At 33.7% G+C, this 20,022-nt stretch overlaps 1 protein-coding gene across 1 annotated transcript in view; it reads right to left on the bottom strand.

The window, feature by feature from the left end:
• MALRD1 (MAM and LDL receptor class A domain containing 1) overlaps positions 1-20,022 on the bottom strand; it is a gene marked incomplete at its 5' end in the record, with an annotated part of 553,418 nt that overhangs the window by 344,867 nt on the left and 188,529 nt on the right. Inside the window, one exon of the mRNA XM_084867858.1 lies at positions 1,784-1,940. Within this exon, the coding sequence (XP_084723984.1) occupies positions 1,784-1,940 (157 nt within the window). The remainder of the gene's footprint in view (positions 1-1,783; positions 1,941-20,022) is intronic.

Here is a 20,022-nt window from a genome sequence, read left to right as displayed (position 1 = left end):
TGGGGAAGGGGAAAACACCTAATATTAAAATTACAATCAAGCTACTGGGAAAGAAGTAGTTAAACAGCTGGTCTGCATTATATTTCTCTTTGTTGAGAAAAAGAAAGCAGATAACCCAAGTGCAATCTCCTTGCAAATGTACTAAACACAGACTTCTTTGTAAATAAATTAATGGCATTCAGCACAGGGAGAGTCCTTATCTATGGCTGCCTTTACAGATATATCTCTGATCTAAAACTGCTCATGGTAAACAGTCCTGAAATGTTGGAATTCATTTTTTTCTGGGAAACTTTATATAAGCTCCGAGGCTGAGTAAAAATATAGATGCTTCAAAACACTGAGTTGGCTTCTATGTAAACGCTGTCTCTATACATATTACAGACAAGCTGTATATTACATAAGGCATTTCCAATATGGTAAGACAGGCTCTACAGATGTGCATTCAGGTTCCAGAACCTCTCTCTAGTTAGTCTGTAGAATTCAGTTGTCTGAAAAAAACCCGGGCCCCATGGGGAGTTAGTTAACTCCAGGGATGGAACTGTGTAAAAGTAAGATGAATCTAGAACTTCCTTTTGTTCATAATGAAATGAAATTCTCAAGGGTGGAGGAGCTTGTCAAGGAAACATACCAGTCAGCTTAAAAAGGGACTCCTATGACCAAATCTGTGACAATTTAAAAACCAACAAATAAGCAACAGATAAGAAATTGAACACAATAGGAATCCATGAATCACACTGAATAAATGAATTTAAAAATGGAGAAAAAATATTTTGGGATTTTTGTTGTTGTTGGTCTTCCAAAATAATACCAACTTATAGATATAGACAAAATAATGGAGTTGGAAAATCACAATTAGGTAATCATCATAGTAAAATTAAATCCATTAAAAATACTAAAGGATGCAAAAACTAGTGGGCAAAATTGAATCCAGGTCAGGATTTTACGGACTCTTCAAAATAGTTCTTCACAAAATATTTATTGAAAACAAAGGAAACAGAAGTACTGAGACTGATGGACATCATGTACTAACTAATGGGATGCATTATTAGTGACGCTGAAGGGAGGGGGAAAGCTTAACATTCAGCAAATCCAAATTTTGAAGAACGTTACAAAATAACTGAATTACAGTTTTTAGAATATCAGTTTCATAAAAATCTCAGGAAAATTGAGTGATCATTCCAGTTTGAAAGACACAAAGAAGAAATAACAACTAAGTGTGATATCTGATTCTGTATTAAACTGATTTTTTTTTCCCAATAAAGATGCTCCTGGGATAATGGACAAAAAATAAGATCTTTGAGCCAGGGTATATTGTCTGTGAGATTCTGGTAACCTTTTGTGAGTTTGAAAATGTAACCTGTTTTTACAAAGAAACAATATGAAAAAGACTCCTGGAGAATGAACACCACTACTATAAATAACAACATGAAGGATGTACATTCAATTTTTTACTAAAGAGTGTATAGTCATTTGCGCTATTTTCAGAACATTGTTACTGAAATTTAAATGAAATATTTCAAGTAAAAACTGTATTACACTGAAACTGTAAACTCAGGATACAGACCATAATCATAAATTCAATAGTAAAATATATATATATATATATATATCGTACTAGCCATGCAGATTCAATTCTGCTAAAATATTTTTCCAATCATACCATGTTGAAGTGTTAATAATTGTCCATTTTCACTTATTAATAAACTACATTTTAATACCAATAAATTATACCTTATGAATTTTTATATAACAAATTTTAAAAATGATATAATCTAAGCAATACCTGGAGAGAGCCAACGGTGGCACCATTCATGTAAGTCCAGAACACCAGGGTACATTTTGGTCCTGTGCGTGAAATGACAGGAGTGAGGATGTCAGCCGTGTCACCAAATTTTCCATTTGAGCTATCAGCATACAGGTACCAGCCATCTGTGGTATTTCTAGGGAAGTATGATGTGTTTATAGGATAAAAAGAAAATAGAAAATCACAAAATATAGTTTGTCATTTATCATATTTTAACATTCTACAGTTTTTCCTGTAATATACGATGTTTTATAGTGTAATGATGACTCATAACCTTCCACAAAAATAACTCTTCTATTTTGATTTTGAATACATGTATCAATTAGTACAATGTGTGCAAATTATGGTAAAGGCTGAAATCCTAGGTCTAATCTGTAATTACTTGGTTGATTTTTTTTTTTTACAATGATACTGCCAATACTCTGAATAGCTTTATAGAGCTTCTTTTCATGAAGATTAAAATGAGACCCTGAAACAGTGAATGCCTTAAGAAGAGGCATTAAATAAATAAATAAATTTATAAATAAAGCATTAAAAAATAAAATGGAAACTGGCTTAGGGTTCTACTCATAGATCTAAAAGGCTGTCAGGTTCAAATTTATTCTCTGTTAAAGTGGGTCAGTTTTACTAAGTTGGTAGATAATTTTAGAGTGTCTTAACTTTCCTAGATCCAAATTAAAGAAGGAAATAATGGTGGAAACAAATAGAAATGCAATCTTGCCATACAGGATAGTGTTTATGCCCTTCTTTAATTGTCAATTCAGAAAAAAAGGAAAGAAAAGAAAATTTTAAAACATCATTGGCAATACACAACTTTCTTAAAAGTTTAAATTTATTAGAGTGACATTAGTTAATAAAATTATATAGGTTTCAAGTGTACATTTCTATGATACATTCTTTACAATTTGAGCATTCTGGCATTCTCTCTTGGATTAATTAGATTTCTTACCACTTTCTCATCTAAATATGCTAGATAGTATAAAGTTTAAACTTGATAGTTATTGAAACCCCTTGCATTTAGAAAGTTTTATGATTTGATCAATGAAATGTGAGTTATTTATAGTAAATAGATAAAGACAGAAGTATTCATTCAATCATCATGTATTTATTGACTTCAACTTTCCAGTCTTGCCTGTCTAAGGCACTGGGAATATGACTGTGAGCAAAAGGCACACAGGATTTAGCATCTGGCCTCATCATTTACTATGTGGGAAAACATTGGTTAGGTTATTTAATCTCTCAGAACATACTTTCTTCATTTTAAAATGGGATAGTTCCATGTATGGTTTTAATAGAAATTAGAAATAAAGTAAGTGGAATATCTGACACAGTACCTGGTATATCTTATATAATTAATAAATGGTAGCTGTGATTTGAGGTTAAGAGTTTAGCATCCTTGAAACCACAGAGGATATAAATTAAGATCATTTTTAAGAGATAGGATTTTTTACATTAATTTTTCTGAATTGTGTCTCAATGAGTAAGCACTTCCAACTTTGTTCCTTGTGTCTTAGTATCCAGATCTCCAGGAATACTAAGAATAAATAAAACATGTAAATAATTCATTGACTTATAGATTCACTGAGATTCAACACAATTTTAATAGACATTTTTTCCCCCAGAAATGGACAAGCTTCAAATAGAATAACTATTATGGTATCAAGTAGGTACTAGACTTATATTGTATAACTGAAATTAATATAATGTTTAATGTCAACTGTAATTTAAAATATTTTTAATTTCTAAGAAAGAATACTAAGGAAAGCCAATATTACTCTATCAGATGTCAAGATCCATTATGAAGGTAGACTAATCAAGACAGCATGTTATTGGAATAAAGACAGACAAGTGGGCCAGAGAAATGGATGGAATAGTTCTGAAAAAATCCACATATATTGTACACATGATTTATGAAAAATTTAGATCATCAGAGCAGTGAAGAAAGAAAGAACAATATTTTTAGTGTGTACTAAATTAATTAGATAGCCATCTGTGAAAATAAGAAAAGTTGATATATATTTCACTGCATTTAAAAATAATAACTTCTAGGTAGATTGTACCAGGAATGTGGAAGGTAAACCAATGAAGCTTATCTAAGACTAGAAGCCCAATGCACAAAATTTGTGCAAGCGGCTCTGCTCTGCCCTTACAGTCCTGGAGGCTTGCCCCAGCTTCATCTGGAAAGTAATTTGAAAGGACATCCAGAAGGACATCCAGAAGGCCATTCAGCTGTCTGGTCTAATTAGCATATTATGCTTTTATTATTATAGAATAATAATATAATAATATAATATCTTTATAATGTAGAAATTAGAAAGTTTCTTTAAACAATATATAAAAATAACCATAAGGGGTAACACTGAAAAACAGCTGAATTCAAATTAAGGATTCCTATTTATAAAAAAATACCAATATGATGATCAAAAAGCCAGTGAATGGGAGAAAGCATATATACCACATTTCATAAATGCAATATTTACTGATGGCCTACCTTATAGTATGCACTAGCCTACATGTTCAACAGTTATATGTATATGTGTTGTTATACTACTAGAACATATTATGTAACTACATATATACAAGCAAGAACTGGAGGAAATATTCCGAACTGTTAAAATGTTTATATCTGTGTTTGGGGCCATATATATTTTGTTTCCTATATAGTGCATGGTTCAAAGTAGACCCTGAAAAATACTTGATAAGTAAATAGACAAGTGAGTTTAAAGTTAGTAGAGCACACATGGAGATAAAAGATGAAGGGAGTGGCAAAACTGCGGATTCAGATGAAATTCAGTAGACAAGTTGGTAATGTGTCCTATGCTGGTTATAAATGAAGCAAAACAATACAAAACAATAACAGCAACAAATTTAGAAAATATAGAGCAAAGCTAATAGATCTGGAGACCGTGGAGGAATCAAATGATTAAAAGTCACAATTTTGCAATGATAAAAAGCATCTAACTAAGGTTCAACTGGAGGTCCCTGTGTTTGTTTCCCAAAAAGTATACAATGAAAATAATAGTAATTTCCCCAATCCATGAGAATTAAAAAATATTCAGTCACTCACAAGAATAAATACAAAATAATTTTGTTATAATTATATAAATTATAAACCCCTGCAATACTCCCTTGCTGGCAAGGAAAAGAAGGGAGACATGACAGGAGATCAATTTGAAGATTTCAAACAACAAACTGCATGTGTGTGTTCATAGCGCACTGTGAACACGGTTACCAGTGTAGCAGTATATCATGTATGCATTAACTTAGGGCACATGATGTACGTACAATTCCTATTGGAAAAATGAAGAATTACACAACTTGTAATGAACGCTTGCCTGTGTTCGAGATGAGATTATTCAACCATGTACCTATAAAGGAAATCAACTCCCCTCCTAAAATGAGAACAGCAAAAATGATCACACACACTGTGCTGTCACCCATAAAATATCAGCATCTCTCTACCAGCTTTCAAATTATCTTTTCTCATATAAAGCATGAAGTAATGTTTTATAGAAACATACATTTTCTAATAAAACATATCATAAACCACATAGTAGTAAAAGTTGAAAGAAGTGTTACACATCCAGGTGTTACAAATGTATAGATCCATGGTGATAATATACAAGTTATTTATAAAGTCATTATAGCCTAAACTGGTTTGGCTCAGTGGATAGAGCGTCAGCCTGCAGACTGAAGGGTCCTGGGTTTGATTCTGGTCAAGGGCATGTACTTTGGTTTGTGGGCACATCCCCAATGGGGATGTGCAGGAGGCAGCTGGTCTATGTTTCTCTCTCATCAATGTTTCTAGCTTTCTATCCCTTTCCCTTCCTCTCTGTAAAAAAATAAATAAAATATATTTTAAAAATAAAAATAAAAAATAAAAAGTCATTATAAAAAGAGATCTGATTTATAGTCCATGCTATTTTAAAGAAAGTCTTCTAGGCCTCCTAGGTGATCAGTTTCTAAAGTCTTACCATTACACAGAGTAAGCAATTAAAATATTCTTTCTCTCCCCTCTTTATTTAAGAATCTCCTGGGTACTAAAGTAAAGTTTTAAAAAATCCTCTTGCATGGACAAAGTAAAATATTTTTGAGTTAAGTCAATTGGCCTTTGATCTTGTAAATATACCAGATGAGGGACATATTCTCCAGGCTTATTCATTAGTTTGGGAGATATCTTTTGATTCATTATAATATTGTAGGCTGTTTTAACATAATTGATTGATATTAGCTACTAAGATTTATCATTAACTTTAATAGGTTCATGAGTAGCAGAAATACAAAGTGTCCCTTTTGCAAATGCAAGGTATCTCAATTTTTAAAAAGGACTTACAATTTTAGCAGAGTGTGTTTGGATTTCTCTTTCTTAGTCTCATGAAATAAAAATGAAGTAATTAACATTTGTTGAAATTTTATATAACCACCTAGGGTTTTTACCAGCTCAAAATTCAATAACAAAGGTACCAAGGCAACTATTTTAATTAAAAGTACCCACAGTTCCTGTTTCAATATTATATGACATTCACTGGAGAACAATTATTTGTGAGGCAAGTAGAAAAACATTAAAAAGTAACTGAAAATTTTAAAAGTTTAAGAAATTACACAGTTGTATTTATTTATCTTCTAATTCTAAAACAGGATTTTAAAATGCTCACTAATGTAAATATATTTTTTTATAAAACAGATTTTCAGCCAAAGGGACACTAGCTTTTGAGATGTATAAAGTAAAATATTGTAAGTTTTTAGATGAATCTTTAAATTAATAAGCCTTTAAATTAGGGAATATTAAATAATAGTTTGTCATTGGACACTCATAACAAACCTCAAAAGTGGGATTAATATCATTACTACTTCTTGGATGGGATAACTAACATTAATAATTTGCCAGTGGTAATTCCCTGAAGCCAGGACGTTGATCCATCTATCTTCCCATGCTTTATATTCTAAAGTTATTCTCCTATAAGAGAAGTGTCTAAACCAGCAGCATCACCTGGGAACTTGTTTAAAATGCAAATTCCTGAGCCCTATCTCAGATATACTAAACAAAACTCTGGGGAAGGGATCAGCAATCTGTTTAACAAATTCTCCAGCCTATTATGTACATGCTAAATTTTGAGACTCTGCCTTAAACCACTTACATTAACAGTTAAAATGGCATTTACAATCCCAAGTTACTAAATCAAAATGTCAATCCAAAAGAAATACATAGACAAATAGATATTCCACTTTTGTTTTTCTTCTCAAAATAAATACTCTGGGGAAAATAAATAACTATAAGATTAAAACAAATTTGTGGCACCTGCTTTTAAAGCAACTCATTTTCTTTTATATATTGAATAAAAAATAAGTCAGATGTTCTAGTAAAAAAAGAAAAGAAAAAGCTAGTTGGGTAGCGTTTGGTTTGGAATTAATCAAATGTATTTAAGAAACCCAATACATAACATTTACACACACACACACACACACACACACACACTCACACACACACTTTTTGTTTTTAATGTAAACAGCTCCTCTAGAGTTGGGAGTTGTATAACAATTGTCTATTATACTGTTCTTGTTTTTGTTGTTTATTTATATCACACATTCCTAACACTTTTGACACACACACACACACACACACACTACACACACACAAAACTGCCACATGGTAAGCAGTCAAAAAATATTTATCAAATGAGTGAATGAAACAAACTTGATTTTGAGAATCACTAGATAAGTGATAACTTCTAATAGAAATTTTCTGACCCAGCTTTCAAAACATATTAGATAAAGTTATGAGAGATAAAAGGTATGATAAAACATTATAGAGATCAACAATCCAAGAAGACATAACACTCTTTAATGTACATGAACCTAACAACAAAGCATCAAACTATATGAGGCAAAAACTACTAAAGAAATAGATGAATTCACTACCTTAGAAACTTCAACAACCCTATATCAGAAATGGACACTTACAGCAGACAAAAGATCAGTAAGGACATAGTTAAACAAAGCAACATCACTAATTAACCACATATAATTGACACCTATAGACTACCTCATTCAACAACAACAGATTACACATTTGTCTCGAGCTTACATAAAGCATTCACATTTAATGAGGACCGTTAACCGGAATAAACAAGTGATTCTTAAAGCTTAACAGTAAAAAAAAAAAAAAAAAAAAAAAAATCAAATAACTCAACTTAATTAGGAAATGGGCCAAAGACCTGGACACCTCACCAAAGAATATGTAAAACTGGCAAATAAGCATATGTTATCAGGGAAATGCAAATTAGGGCAACAATGAAATACCAGTACACATCTACAAGAATAGTCAAAATCTAGAACGTTAACACCACCAAATTCTGGAGAAAATGAGGATGAATAGTAAGTCTCATTCATTGCTGGTGGGAATGCAAAATGGTACAGCCATTTTGGCAGAGTGTTTAGTGGTTCCTTATAAAGCTAAACATACTTTTACCATATCATCCAGAAATTATACTCCTTGGTATTTACCTAAAAGAGTTGAAAACTTATGTCCACACAAAAGCCTGCACATGGATGTTTATAACAATTTTATTCATAATTGCCAAAACTTGGAAGAAACCAAGATGTTTTTCAGTCGGTGAATGTCTAAATAAACTTTGGTGCATTCAACAATGAGATATTATTCATTGCTAAAAATAAATAAGCTAGCAAGCCATGAAAAAATGTATGAGAACCTTAAATGCATATTACTATGTCAAGCCAATTTAAAAAGGCTACATATTGATGATTCCAATATGACATTCTGGAAAAGGCAAAACCTATGATGAGAGCCAAAAGATCTGTGGTTGTCTGCAGTTGTGAGTAGGGGAGGGATAAATAGGTAAAGCATATAAAGGATTTTTATGGCAATGAAAATTCTCAGTATATTACCAAAATGATGAATAGATGGCCATCATACATTTGTCCAAACCCACTTAATGCATCACAACAAGAGTGACTATGATGTGAAATATGGATTTCAGGTGGCTTGATATATCATTGTAGGTTCATCAATATAACAAATTTGCCTGGATTCATTCTAGAGAATGAAGCAGGGTTCATAAGGAAAGGATCTACAGATAGACAGACAGATACACATTATAAATAGAAACAAGGTGAAAGATATAAAAATGCTTAATAAATTTTAACCTGTGGCACAGATGATATTGTTATTATTTTATTGATTTCAGTGTTAGACAAAAATAAAAGAGAATTATTTTAACAATATTAGCTAGTCAAGTTTATAGTGAATAGACTTGTTTATTAAGAATTTATCTTAAAACATCATATATAGAAACACACCCTTAAATCCCCTCTAATTTCCCTGCTGTATCTTACTGGTATTATCACTTTCCATAGGTTCCCTAATATAAAAAAGCTTGAGAAGCACAGATATATCCCAGCCCCTTTCCCTATTTATTTGCTAGTAAATTTAGTTGTAGGAATACAGAAACTGAAAGAAGCAATGGGAGTGAGCAGAAGTCTTTTACTGTCTCAAAGTGTAACGTCTGTCATAGAGAAACAACTTCCCTGAAATACCTTCCTATGAAAAGCAGTTTTGCTTATTCTGTAATCTAAAATCAGTGTAAGACTGCTACTATACTAGGGAAAGCATATATACAAGGAACCAGTCAATGTAAATGGAAAATAAGCTTGTCAGTTATAAATATGCAAATGAGTAAAGATTTTCTATTCATTTCTTGTTCCTTCAATATTATCAGGGTCTAAATTTAAATGCTTCCTGTATGTGAATATTCACAGCTGGAAATACCTTCCCAGATATCACAGGCTATGCTGCCTTGAGATTTTAATTTTTTTTTTAATTGATTTTTCACAGAGAGGAAGAGAGAGATAGAGAGTTAGAAACATCGATGAGAGAGAATCATTGATCAGCTGCCTCTTGCACACCCCCTACTGGGTATGTGCCCGCAACCAAGGTACATGCCCTTGCCTGGAATCGAACCCAGGACCTTTCAGTCTGCAGGCAGACGCTCTATCCACTGAGCCAAACCAGTCCCGGCTGCCTTGAGATTTTATTTATTTATTTTTTTAATATATTTTATTGATTTTTTTTGCCCCCCTCCTTCCTATACATACCCTCCCTCCCTAGAGTTTTATGTCCATTGGTTGTACTTATATGCATGTATACAAGTCCTTCAGTTGATCTATTATCTCCCCCAATTCTCCCTCCTCTCACTAATTATCCGAGAGATGCAAATCAAAACAACAATGTAAACCAAGGTGAGCTGCCACTAGTGCTGGGCCGGGGCTACTTACCAAGTGGTAGGGGTACACAGAGGCCAGATGCTGCTAGTTTAAGAGATCTGAATAAAGCCCAAAGCAGGACAAGTGTGCCCAAAGCCACATAGGAGTGAGGAGCTGGGATCCAGGTTTCTCCACTAGTCTGGTCAGCTCAGCCCCATGACTTGTGCCACTCTCACCATCAGAATAGAAGTGGCATTACCTCTTTGGCATCAATGATTTCCAGTGGTATCAGGAAACATTCTTTTGAATATCATTACTCAATATACTAGAATATTTCCCTCAAATATAATTTTTCTTTTTTGTATTTCTTATCTGTTGTCTTATAAAATATCTCCTTCCCAAGTGATCTTCATTTCTGTTTGAGGTACTACCAGTCACCAAGGCACTGAACCTGGGAATCAAGTATTACCCTGCCAACTACTTGTGCTGAGTTATTAGGATTTTATATTATAAAACTAAGGTTTATCATTCCTCCGTCATGAGTGTAACCACATTTTATCATTGGTGAATTTCGGTGTAGCTATTTAAAACCAGATCAAAATTACTTTTATCATACTGTATTTTGTTTGTTTATTTATATTTTGTGCACTATCAAACCTCCCATCTTTGTGCCCAGATAATGTTGTGCTTTTATTGTAGTTCTTATATTCTGTTTTAAATGATACCTAATTTTTAAAATCTGTTTTACCTGTATTTCTAAATTTTAAAATTCTTGTATCCTATTCTGTTACTTGTTTAAATTTTATATAACATATATTTTTAAAATATCTTTTTGCATTTAAAAATTTAATTTAATATAGGGTCTGCTGATCAGAAAACAACTAAATGTGTTCATAATTTTTTTTCAATTACTGTTGACATACCATATTATATTAGTTTCAGGTGTACAACATAGTCATTAAACGTGTATATAGCTTATGAAGTGATCAACCCCATAAGTCTAATGCCCATCTGACACAATATATAGTTATTACAATATTATGAACCATATTCCCCATTCTATAATTTACATTCCCGTGACTGTTTTTCTAACTGGAATTTTGTATATCTTAAACCCTTTCCTATTTTCACCCAACACTTGTCCCTTCTGGCAACCATAAATTAGTTCTCTACATCTATGAGTTTGTTTCTGCTTTATATGTTCATTAACTTTGTATAACCCATATATTAGTGAAATTATATGGTATTTGTCTTTGTGCAAAAAATATCTCTTAAATTGCATTTTAACATGCCTATAAAAATAACATTCCTTAGAGGCTATAAATGATCTTATGAATATAGTTTGCAATTTTATAAAGCTATATATAGTCACTACATTCTTATGGAAATGTGTCTAGATATATAGAGACAATTACAAAAAAATAGCAATGATAATAATAGTTTTAAAAACTGATAATCTAATCTTAAACTTTATTATCCTAGAAACCACATTATTTGTGGTGATATGCTACAAATAAAATATTTAAATATTTTAGATGCCTAAAGTAAACACCATCTATATATACTTCCACTTTTAATCTTATGATTGCAGAAATCTAAGAACTTTGTTAATTATTTTATGCTGAAAAATAATAAAGAAAATGAATTGCTTCATAAAAATGAAAACAATTAGAGTAAATAATAAATTAGTCTAATTAAAATAAAGTTCACAGAACTAGTATATTTCTAATGAGATCATTAAGAGATCACTTAAACTTCAACTTGTTCTCAAAATGTAATCCTATTTACAAAAAATACATGATATAGTATAGCATCATAAAGTAAAAGATACACACATACACATATATGATAAAAATAACATCAAAAGAAGAGTGGAGACATTAATCAGGGCCTTAGATAAAACAAGGATCAAAAATGCATTCTATAAGTTTCAGAGTCACTGACATTAGGTTATGAACTTAAAAGAATAAAAATAATATAATTCAGAGCTCAAGAAAACACAAAACTAAACCAATCCTATCTAATAAAAGAGTAATATGCAAATTGACCATCACTCTAAGACACAAGATGGCCACCCCCATGTGGACACAAGATGGCCACTACAGATGGCTGGCAGGGGCGGGGCAGTTGTGAGCAGTTGTGGATGAACAGGCCAGCAGAGGAGGGCAGTTAGGGGAGACCAAGCCAGCAAGGAAGGGCTGTTGGAGGGGGGGAACCAGGCCTTCAGAGGAGGGCAGTTAGGGGAGACCAGGCCTGCAATGGAGGACAGTTGGGGGGGACCCAGGCCTGCAGTAGAGGACAGTTGGGGGGGACCCAGGCCTGCAGTGGAGGACAGTCGGAGGGTAACCAGGCCTGAATGGGAGGGCAGTTAGTGGTGACCTGGCCAGCAGGGGAGGACAGTTGGTGGTGACCAGGCCTGCAGAGGAAGACAGTTAGGTGAACAAACTGGCTGGGGAGGGCCGTTAGGGGAAATCGGGCCAGCTGGGGAGCAGTTAGCAGTCGATCAGGCTGGCAGTGGAGTGGTTATGGGGTGATCAGGATGGCAGGGAGAAGTGGTTAGGGGCAATCAGGCAGAGGCAGGCAAGCTATTAGGAGCCAGAGGTCCTGGATTGTGAGAGGGATGTATGACCACCCGTTTATGTCGGACATCCCTCAAGGGGGCCCAGATTGGAGGGGGTGCAGGCTGGCCTGAGGGGCGTACCCCCCATACATGAATTTCATGCACCTGGCCTCTAGTATCTCAATAAAATTATATCCTGTGCTCATATAGACTAAAAACTAATTGTTCACAAATATTTTTCATAAGGAATAAACAAGGTATAATTTAATTAACCATTTATTGAGTCACTTTAAAAAGGCTATTTTATTTAGCAAATACTGGTATACATCAATAAATCAATAGTTGTGTAACCAATAAGATAACTAACTGCATCTTTCATAAACCTATTGTAATTTATCATCATATCATAATGCTGGGTATTTTCAAATATCAGCCAGATCTTTATATTGAGCATATGTTTAAAGCCAATTCGTTTTTTAAAAATATATTTTATTGATTTTGTACAGAGAGGGAGAAAGAGAGTTAGAAACATCGATGAGAGAGAGTCATTGATCAGCTGCCTCTTGCACACCCCCTATGGGGGATATGCCCGCAATCAAGGTAAATGCCCTTGAATGGAATCGAACCCAGGACCCTTCAGTCCCCAAGCCGACGCTCTATTCATTGAGCCAAACTGGTCTCGGCTAAAGCCAATTCTTATTAATACTAAAATCTTGAAAGGAAAAATCAATAAATGCTCCAAATATTATAATATTAAATTATTCCTGAAATATTTGTCCACAAAATGATGAAGAACTCTATATTTATCTCTATTGAGAAAAATCATGCCAAATCTGCTTGTTCCTTACATAAAACACTTAACCAGAAAGTCAGACTTCAATTCGCCAAGTTACAAACTATAAAGTAATATAGTAAATAGCTAGAAATTAAAAAGGACTGTGATTCTAAATAGAAAAGGAACCTTTGGGGGGAAAGTTATAAAAAAAAGAGTCCAGTCTTGTGAACACATACCCTAGAAGTTGGTAAAGGTGAAAAAGTTAGTAAAGTTAGAAGATCATCTCTCAGAGGCATCCCTGTATGAGAACCAGGGCAAGAAATAGAACTTGTGTTTTTGGGTTATTCACATGAGATCTGAATTTCAGTATCTTTTATCAGTGTCTCCAAGTAATTCCAATGTGCTGCCAATTTGAGAACCTGCTCTTGACTAAACAAATGCGTACTCTAAGTGTGGACTAGCAGCATCAGCATCACCTGAGAACTTGTTACAAACGTAAAGTCTAGCAAGCCCCCCATCACACACACACACACACACACACACACACACACACACACACACCTACCTAGTCAGACATTGTGCAGTGAACCTAAGATTTCTGTGTTACACAAGTTCTCCAGATGATTTTGAGAAACACTAAACTACAACAATCCACAGCAAAGCAATATGAGTTCACCTTGATTGGCTTATATCAACAAAATCTCAATTTTGGAGAGTAAGAAAGAAGGCAAGAATGGTTTGGGGCTTTGAACATTTCTTGTTTTTTCTCTCCTGGTTGCCACCACTGGCACGTCACCTATCTCTTCTCCCATTTCTTCAAAATTATTTGTAGAGTACCAGTTTTCTGTCTCTCCATCTCCTGTGACATAACATTGCAATCAAGTCATGTCAAATCTTCCAAACGCTTGGCTTTTAAGTAAGAGAGATTCACAAGAAGATGGAGGATAGTGTTAGAGCACAGAGAGATCAGGATTTACAGTTTTCCATCTCTCAAGCTCACTAAGTAGAGTGCCCATAGGCAAGCATCGTTAAGCCTTTGCTTGCTCACTTGTAATTAACTTGAAGATATTATACCACCCCTGAAATTTCACTGGGAGGACTCGACAGGATTTCATGAAAGGCATCTACACTAAACCCATCACATCATAAACACTCAGTTAGGACTGCTTTTATTTCTAGAATGCTTCATTATATAAAAGCAACCACCGTTCTTTTACTAGGCCTCCTTGTTAGTTTTGTGTAGTCAAAGGGGACATGCAAGGGGACACATACCTACTTAAATGTCAGAAGTTAATGTAAATTTGACATTTCCCGATTTTCATTAACAGCATTCACTTAACTGTTTCGATATTGTTCTTTGAAATAGTAGCATTAAAGGTAAGTTTTATATATAAAAATAGACATAATTTATCTTTATTCTACTTAAAGCTTACTACTAATGTTAAAATATGTACACAGATAATAATTTAATTTAAAAAAATAAATAAATCACCTGAAGTCTTCAAAGAAAAATTATTTAAAGAATAAATAATTGAATTATAATAACATTAATATCTTTAGCTGATGCATTTAGATTCTGAATTGGTATGCACATAATCTGTGTTAGTACCTATTATATGCAAGACTATGCATGATTTTTAACACATACATTTCATGTATTTTTATAAATACTTTTAAAATAAACACTATGTTGAGAGATATGTATCCATTCATGCATGAAGGTATAATAGTTATTCTATGATATTCATTATTGCTAAACCCTGACTACAATTTTACATTCTTTTGTTACTTGTCCTTAAAACTGGTAAAAAAATATAAACAAACAAACAACAACAAACAAAAAAAACACCACAAATTTTAGTTTGATCTGCCTATCAACCTTGATAACTAAGGTAAAACTACCCTTCTTAGATAATAATGTTATGAAGAACTTATAGAATGTAGTTCTAAATATAAACTTTTTAGGGGAAAAAACATAATATTAAGGAACTATATTTTGAATTTCATTATAAATACAGTTCTAAAAATAGACTTTGTAAGATCACTATAAATAGTACTTAGGAGAAAGTACTGTGCTAGACAGCATTATTAATAAATCTACCTCTGCTCCTACTTTATGGTTTCATTTGAATATCACATGTACTCTTAGGAATAATTCATGTCTTTAGAGTCAGAGACATTTGGATAGCTGCATTAAAATCATATCATTCTGTAAATAAATGTCTCCAAAATACAAGCATCACATTTAAACAAAATCCTTCATGCCATAAAAAAAATAGCAATCTTTATGCATATTTCTATGCCTACTCAGTGAGTAGACAACAAATGTAGGAGATAATAGAACCTTCTTTTCTGCTCTATTAAGCTTACTTTATACTTTACACTGAGCCTCATATAGACCTCATTAATTTTGTTCAAGTTATTTTAGTATCTCAAAATACACACACACAAAAAAATTAAGTGCAAGTTAGTGAAGTTTTTTGAAACAGAAGTTTAAAAACCAACTTTTATGAAAATCCTTACTGATAGAAAATATTACAATAAATTAATAATGCTTATAATGAAGATTAAAATGTCAAATAGAAAATGAAACTAAACTAAGCAGGTACTGGCAAAGAAATATTCCCATTAGAATACAATTAAGAAGTCTTAATGCAGATTATAATAAAAGATGCATTTAGCTAACTAGGAAGACACTTTATAAAGCCATCTGAAAAATACAACACAAACATTTTTCAGGCACTTTTCTTAGCATTGGAATTAAGGAAAAAAATTCTGATCAGTGGATTCTATAAGAATAATACCTTAACAGGAGAAAGAAAATAAACACAGATGAATATATACAAGAAACAATTGATGGAATTAATGTTAAATATCCAAAAAGTGAAGATAGTCATAAAGAATATGATTAAATCAAATAATAGCTCTAAACTAAAAAAAGAAAAAAAAGAAAAAGAAATGTCTTTACATCTTCACCTCCCCACCCTGCACTTGATATAGCTTATTTGATAAACATTCTAAAGTGTGAATGATAGAATGTTCTTCCTGAAATCTTGATCACAGCCATATATTTGTTCCACCATCCCTAGTAACTTCTAGACAAGGTTCTCATAGATTTAATTCTGCTATAAATACTCAGTGCCCTTAAGCCTTAATATAATGGCATTCCTTTTTGGGAATCTGTAATGTCATTTTTTAGACATATCCTGCTCATATTTTGTTACACTATCTTTCACTGCCTTCAAAGATGTGATGTCAACCTCAGAAACAAAAGTTACTTTTACCCCTTTCCTAAAGTGATAACTTGTTTTCATCTTTTCTAAATGGCAACCCGGTATTTTTGTGAATTTCTATATTCCCTTTCAGAGATCCGTTCTGTTCCCTTTATGCCTGATAATAATTCACAGTGTACTATGGTGAGAGTGTGTAACAAGCAGAGCAGAAAATTCTTCTGTAGTACACTAGAGAAGCTATCATTCATGATATGGTAAAAATAATAATAATAATAATAATAATAATAATAATAATAATAATAATAATGGAATTGCCTCTGTTGACCTCCAGCTTATGGTCCAGGGAGGTCATTTACATGATAAGGACTTTAGTTTTCCAGAGATTCTATTTCTCTCTAGTTCATGTCAATAAACACACCTCAATTATTTCAGCTAATTTTCTTCCAGCTTTTTCCCCCGAATCTGGTCTACACTAATGTATCAGATTTAATTTTAATTCACTTCTATTATCTTACGATTCATTTGTATAAAAAACCTGAAATGATTCCTGTGTGCCCCAACTGCTCCAACTGCCACCACTCCCCTCCCCCAATTGCCAATGTTAAACTCCTCGGCATAGTATTCCAGGCTCTCTGCAATGTAACCCAACATTCTCTTCTACTGGTAATCTTAGCCACACTGTAAGAACTACACATTCAGAGATTGTATTATGAGACATGCACTTTGATGGTTGTTTTGCATGCATTGTCTTGCTTGTGACTGACAATAACCATGTTAGATAAATAGTCTTGTGCCCATTTTTTCAGATGATGAAACTAAAATGCAGTTTACACCATCACCTAGGTCCACACAGCTAATAAATGCTGGATCTGGGTTAAATCTAGTGCTATCTGATTTCAGGATTTGTGCACTATAGTAGGCTAAATAATGGTCTCCTAGATATCAGATTCTAATCCCTAGAACCTTGTAATACCTACCCTGTTTCCCTGAAAATAAGACAGTGTCTTATATTATTTTTTCCTCCTAAAGTTGCACTAGGTCTTATTTTCAGGGGATGTCTTATCTTTCCATGCACTAAGTCTTATTTTCGGAGGATGTCTTATTTTCGGGGAAGCACAGTATTACCTTATATGGCAAAGCCTATGCAGATGTGATTAAATTGACAATCTGAGATTGAGTGATTAACCTGAATAATCTGGAAGAATGATAAGTATCAATAGAATCAAAAGTGTTGGGTTTGTATTTTTTGTTGTTGTTTGTTTGTTTGTCTGTTTTTATAATAGTAAGACAGAGGGAGAGTTGACAGAGATGGAAGAGGCAATGTGACCATGGAGGCAGAGAGTAGATTGATGTGACCACAGACCAACAAATGAAACAATCACTAGAGACTTGATGAGGCAAGAAATAGATTCCCCACTAGAGAGAGAGGAGCCCCGCCAATACCTTGGTTTTGGCTCTGTGATACAGATTTCATTCTTTTGGCTTCTAGAACTGGGAGAAAATAATTTTTTGTTGTTTAAAGCCACCAAGTTTCTGATTTTTAAAATTAATTATTTAATTAATTTATTATTATTTTTAATATATTTTATTGATATTTTACAGAGAGGAAGAGAGAGAGATAGAGAGCTAGAAATATCAATGAGAGAGAAACATCGACCAGCTGCCTCCTGCACACCCCCTACCGGGGATGTGCCCGTAACCAATGTACATGCCCTTGACCAGAATCGAATCTGGGACCCTTCAGTCCGCAGACCGACGCTCTTCCACTGAGCCAAACCGGTTTTGGCTAATTCATTTATTTTTTACAGTAGACGTAACACACTAATACAGGCACTGAGCTCTGCTCTAAACTGCAGCCTTAAGGACAACCCTTGGTTCCCAAATCAGAATGAATTTGAGAAAGAATTAGAGAGTAATGACCAAAGGTCTGGGTTCAAATACATGACTTCCAAGTCTGTAGTGGCCTGAATAGGAAATTCAAACAATCCAAAACTAAAGGAAATAAGGTAACTCAGAGGCTGGGAATATTCTTACAAAACAAGGCATGAAATGAGAGTTGGAGAAGCATCAAAGAAGACTTGTACAAAATGTAGCCCTAAGTACTTATTTTAGTTTCCCTTAGTTTTCATATAGTAAAAGAAAAACTGGTGATTGAACATGGTAGGGTCAAGTGATTATGTCTGAGAGAGAAAAGCCCATGTATCAGCAAGCTGGTAAGACAAGTTTGATGAATATAGTCACATGGATTCACATTGGAAGAATTAGTATTGTTAAAATACCCATACTACCCAAAAGAACCTACAGATTTGATCCAATCCCTATCAAATTTTTTTCCAAAGAAGGTATCCAAATGGCCAACAGATACATGCAATTGTGCTTACTATCACTAATTATCAGGAAAATAAAAATAAAAAACAGTGAGATATCACCTTACACCACTAAGAATGGCTATTATCAAAATGTAAGTGATAAAAGTTGGGGAGAAAGTAGAGAAAAGAAAATTCTTTTACACTGTTGGGGGGAAATGTAACTTGGTATAGTCATAATAAAAATAGTGTGAAGGTTTTTAAAAAAACCTACCATTTGATCCAACAATCCCATTTTGGGGTACATTTCTGAAGGAAATGAAATCAGTATTTATTTATTTATTTATTATTTTCATTTTATTTATTTATTTTTTAATATATTTTATTGATTTTATACAGAGAGGAAGGGAGGGAGATAGAGAGTTAGAAACATCGATGAGAGAGAGTCATCGATCAGCTGCCTCTTGCACACCCCCTACTGGGGATATGGCCGCCACCTAAGTACATGCCCTTGACAGGAATCGAACCCGGGACCCTTCAGTCCCCAAGCCAACGCTCTATCCATTGAGCCAAACCGGTCCCGGCTGAAATCAGTATTTAAAGAGATATCTGTGCCTCCATCTATGTTCATTGCAGTATCATTTACAACTAGAGGCCCAGTGCACAAAGATTCATGCAATAGGCCTTCCTTCCACTGGCTGCCAGTACAGGTTTTTCCTACAGCACCCAGGATCCAGGCCTTCACTCTGGCTGCTGCTTTCAGTGTTTGCTCCAGCTGGAGCCTTCAGTTTTCTCCACTCTGGCCAGAGAGCCTCTTCTGTAGCTCCCTCTGCTCCCTGCTCTCTCCATTGAACCAGGTGTTCCAGTCCGCCCAGCCACTCTGCATCTGCATATACAAATCAATCCACCATCTTTGTTGGGTTAATTTGCATACTCACTTCTGATTGGCTGGTGGGCGTTGCAGAGGTATGGTCAAATTTCATATTTATCTTCTCTTAGTGTAAATAGCAAAGATATATAAAGTATCAACATTTCCATCAATGAATAGATGAAGAAAATTTTATACATACATATTTTCAACTGTAACTTAGAAACACCTGCCAGTTGCAATGTAATAGAGGAAA

The sequence above is a fragment of the Pipistrellus hanaki genome (assembly GCF_964339955.1).
Source record: "Pipistrellus hanaki genome assembly, chromosome: 1".
NCBI lineage: Eukaryota > Metazoa > Chordata > Mammalia > Chiroptera > Vespertilionidae > Pipistrellus > Pipistrellus hanaki.
The sequence above is the reverse complement of the archived record's forward strand: the minus strand, read 5'-3'. Positions and strand labels throughout refer to the sequence as shown.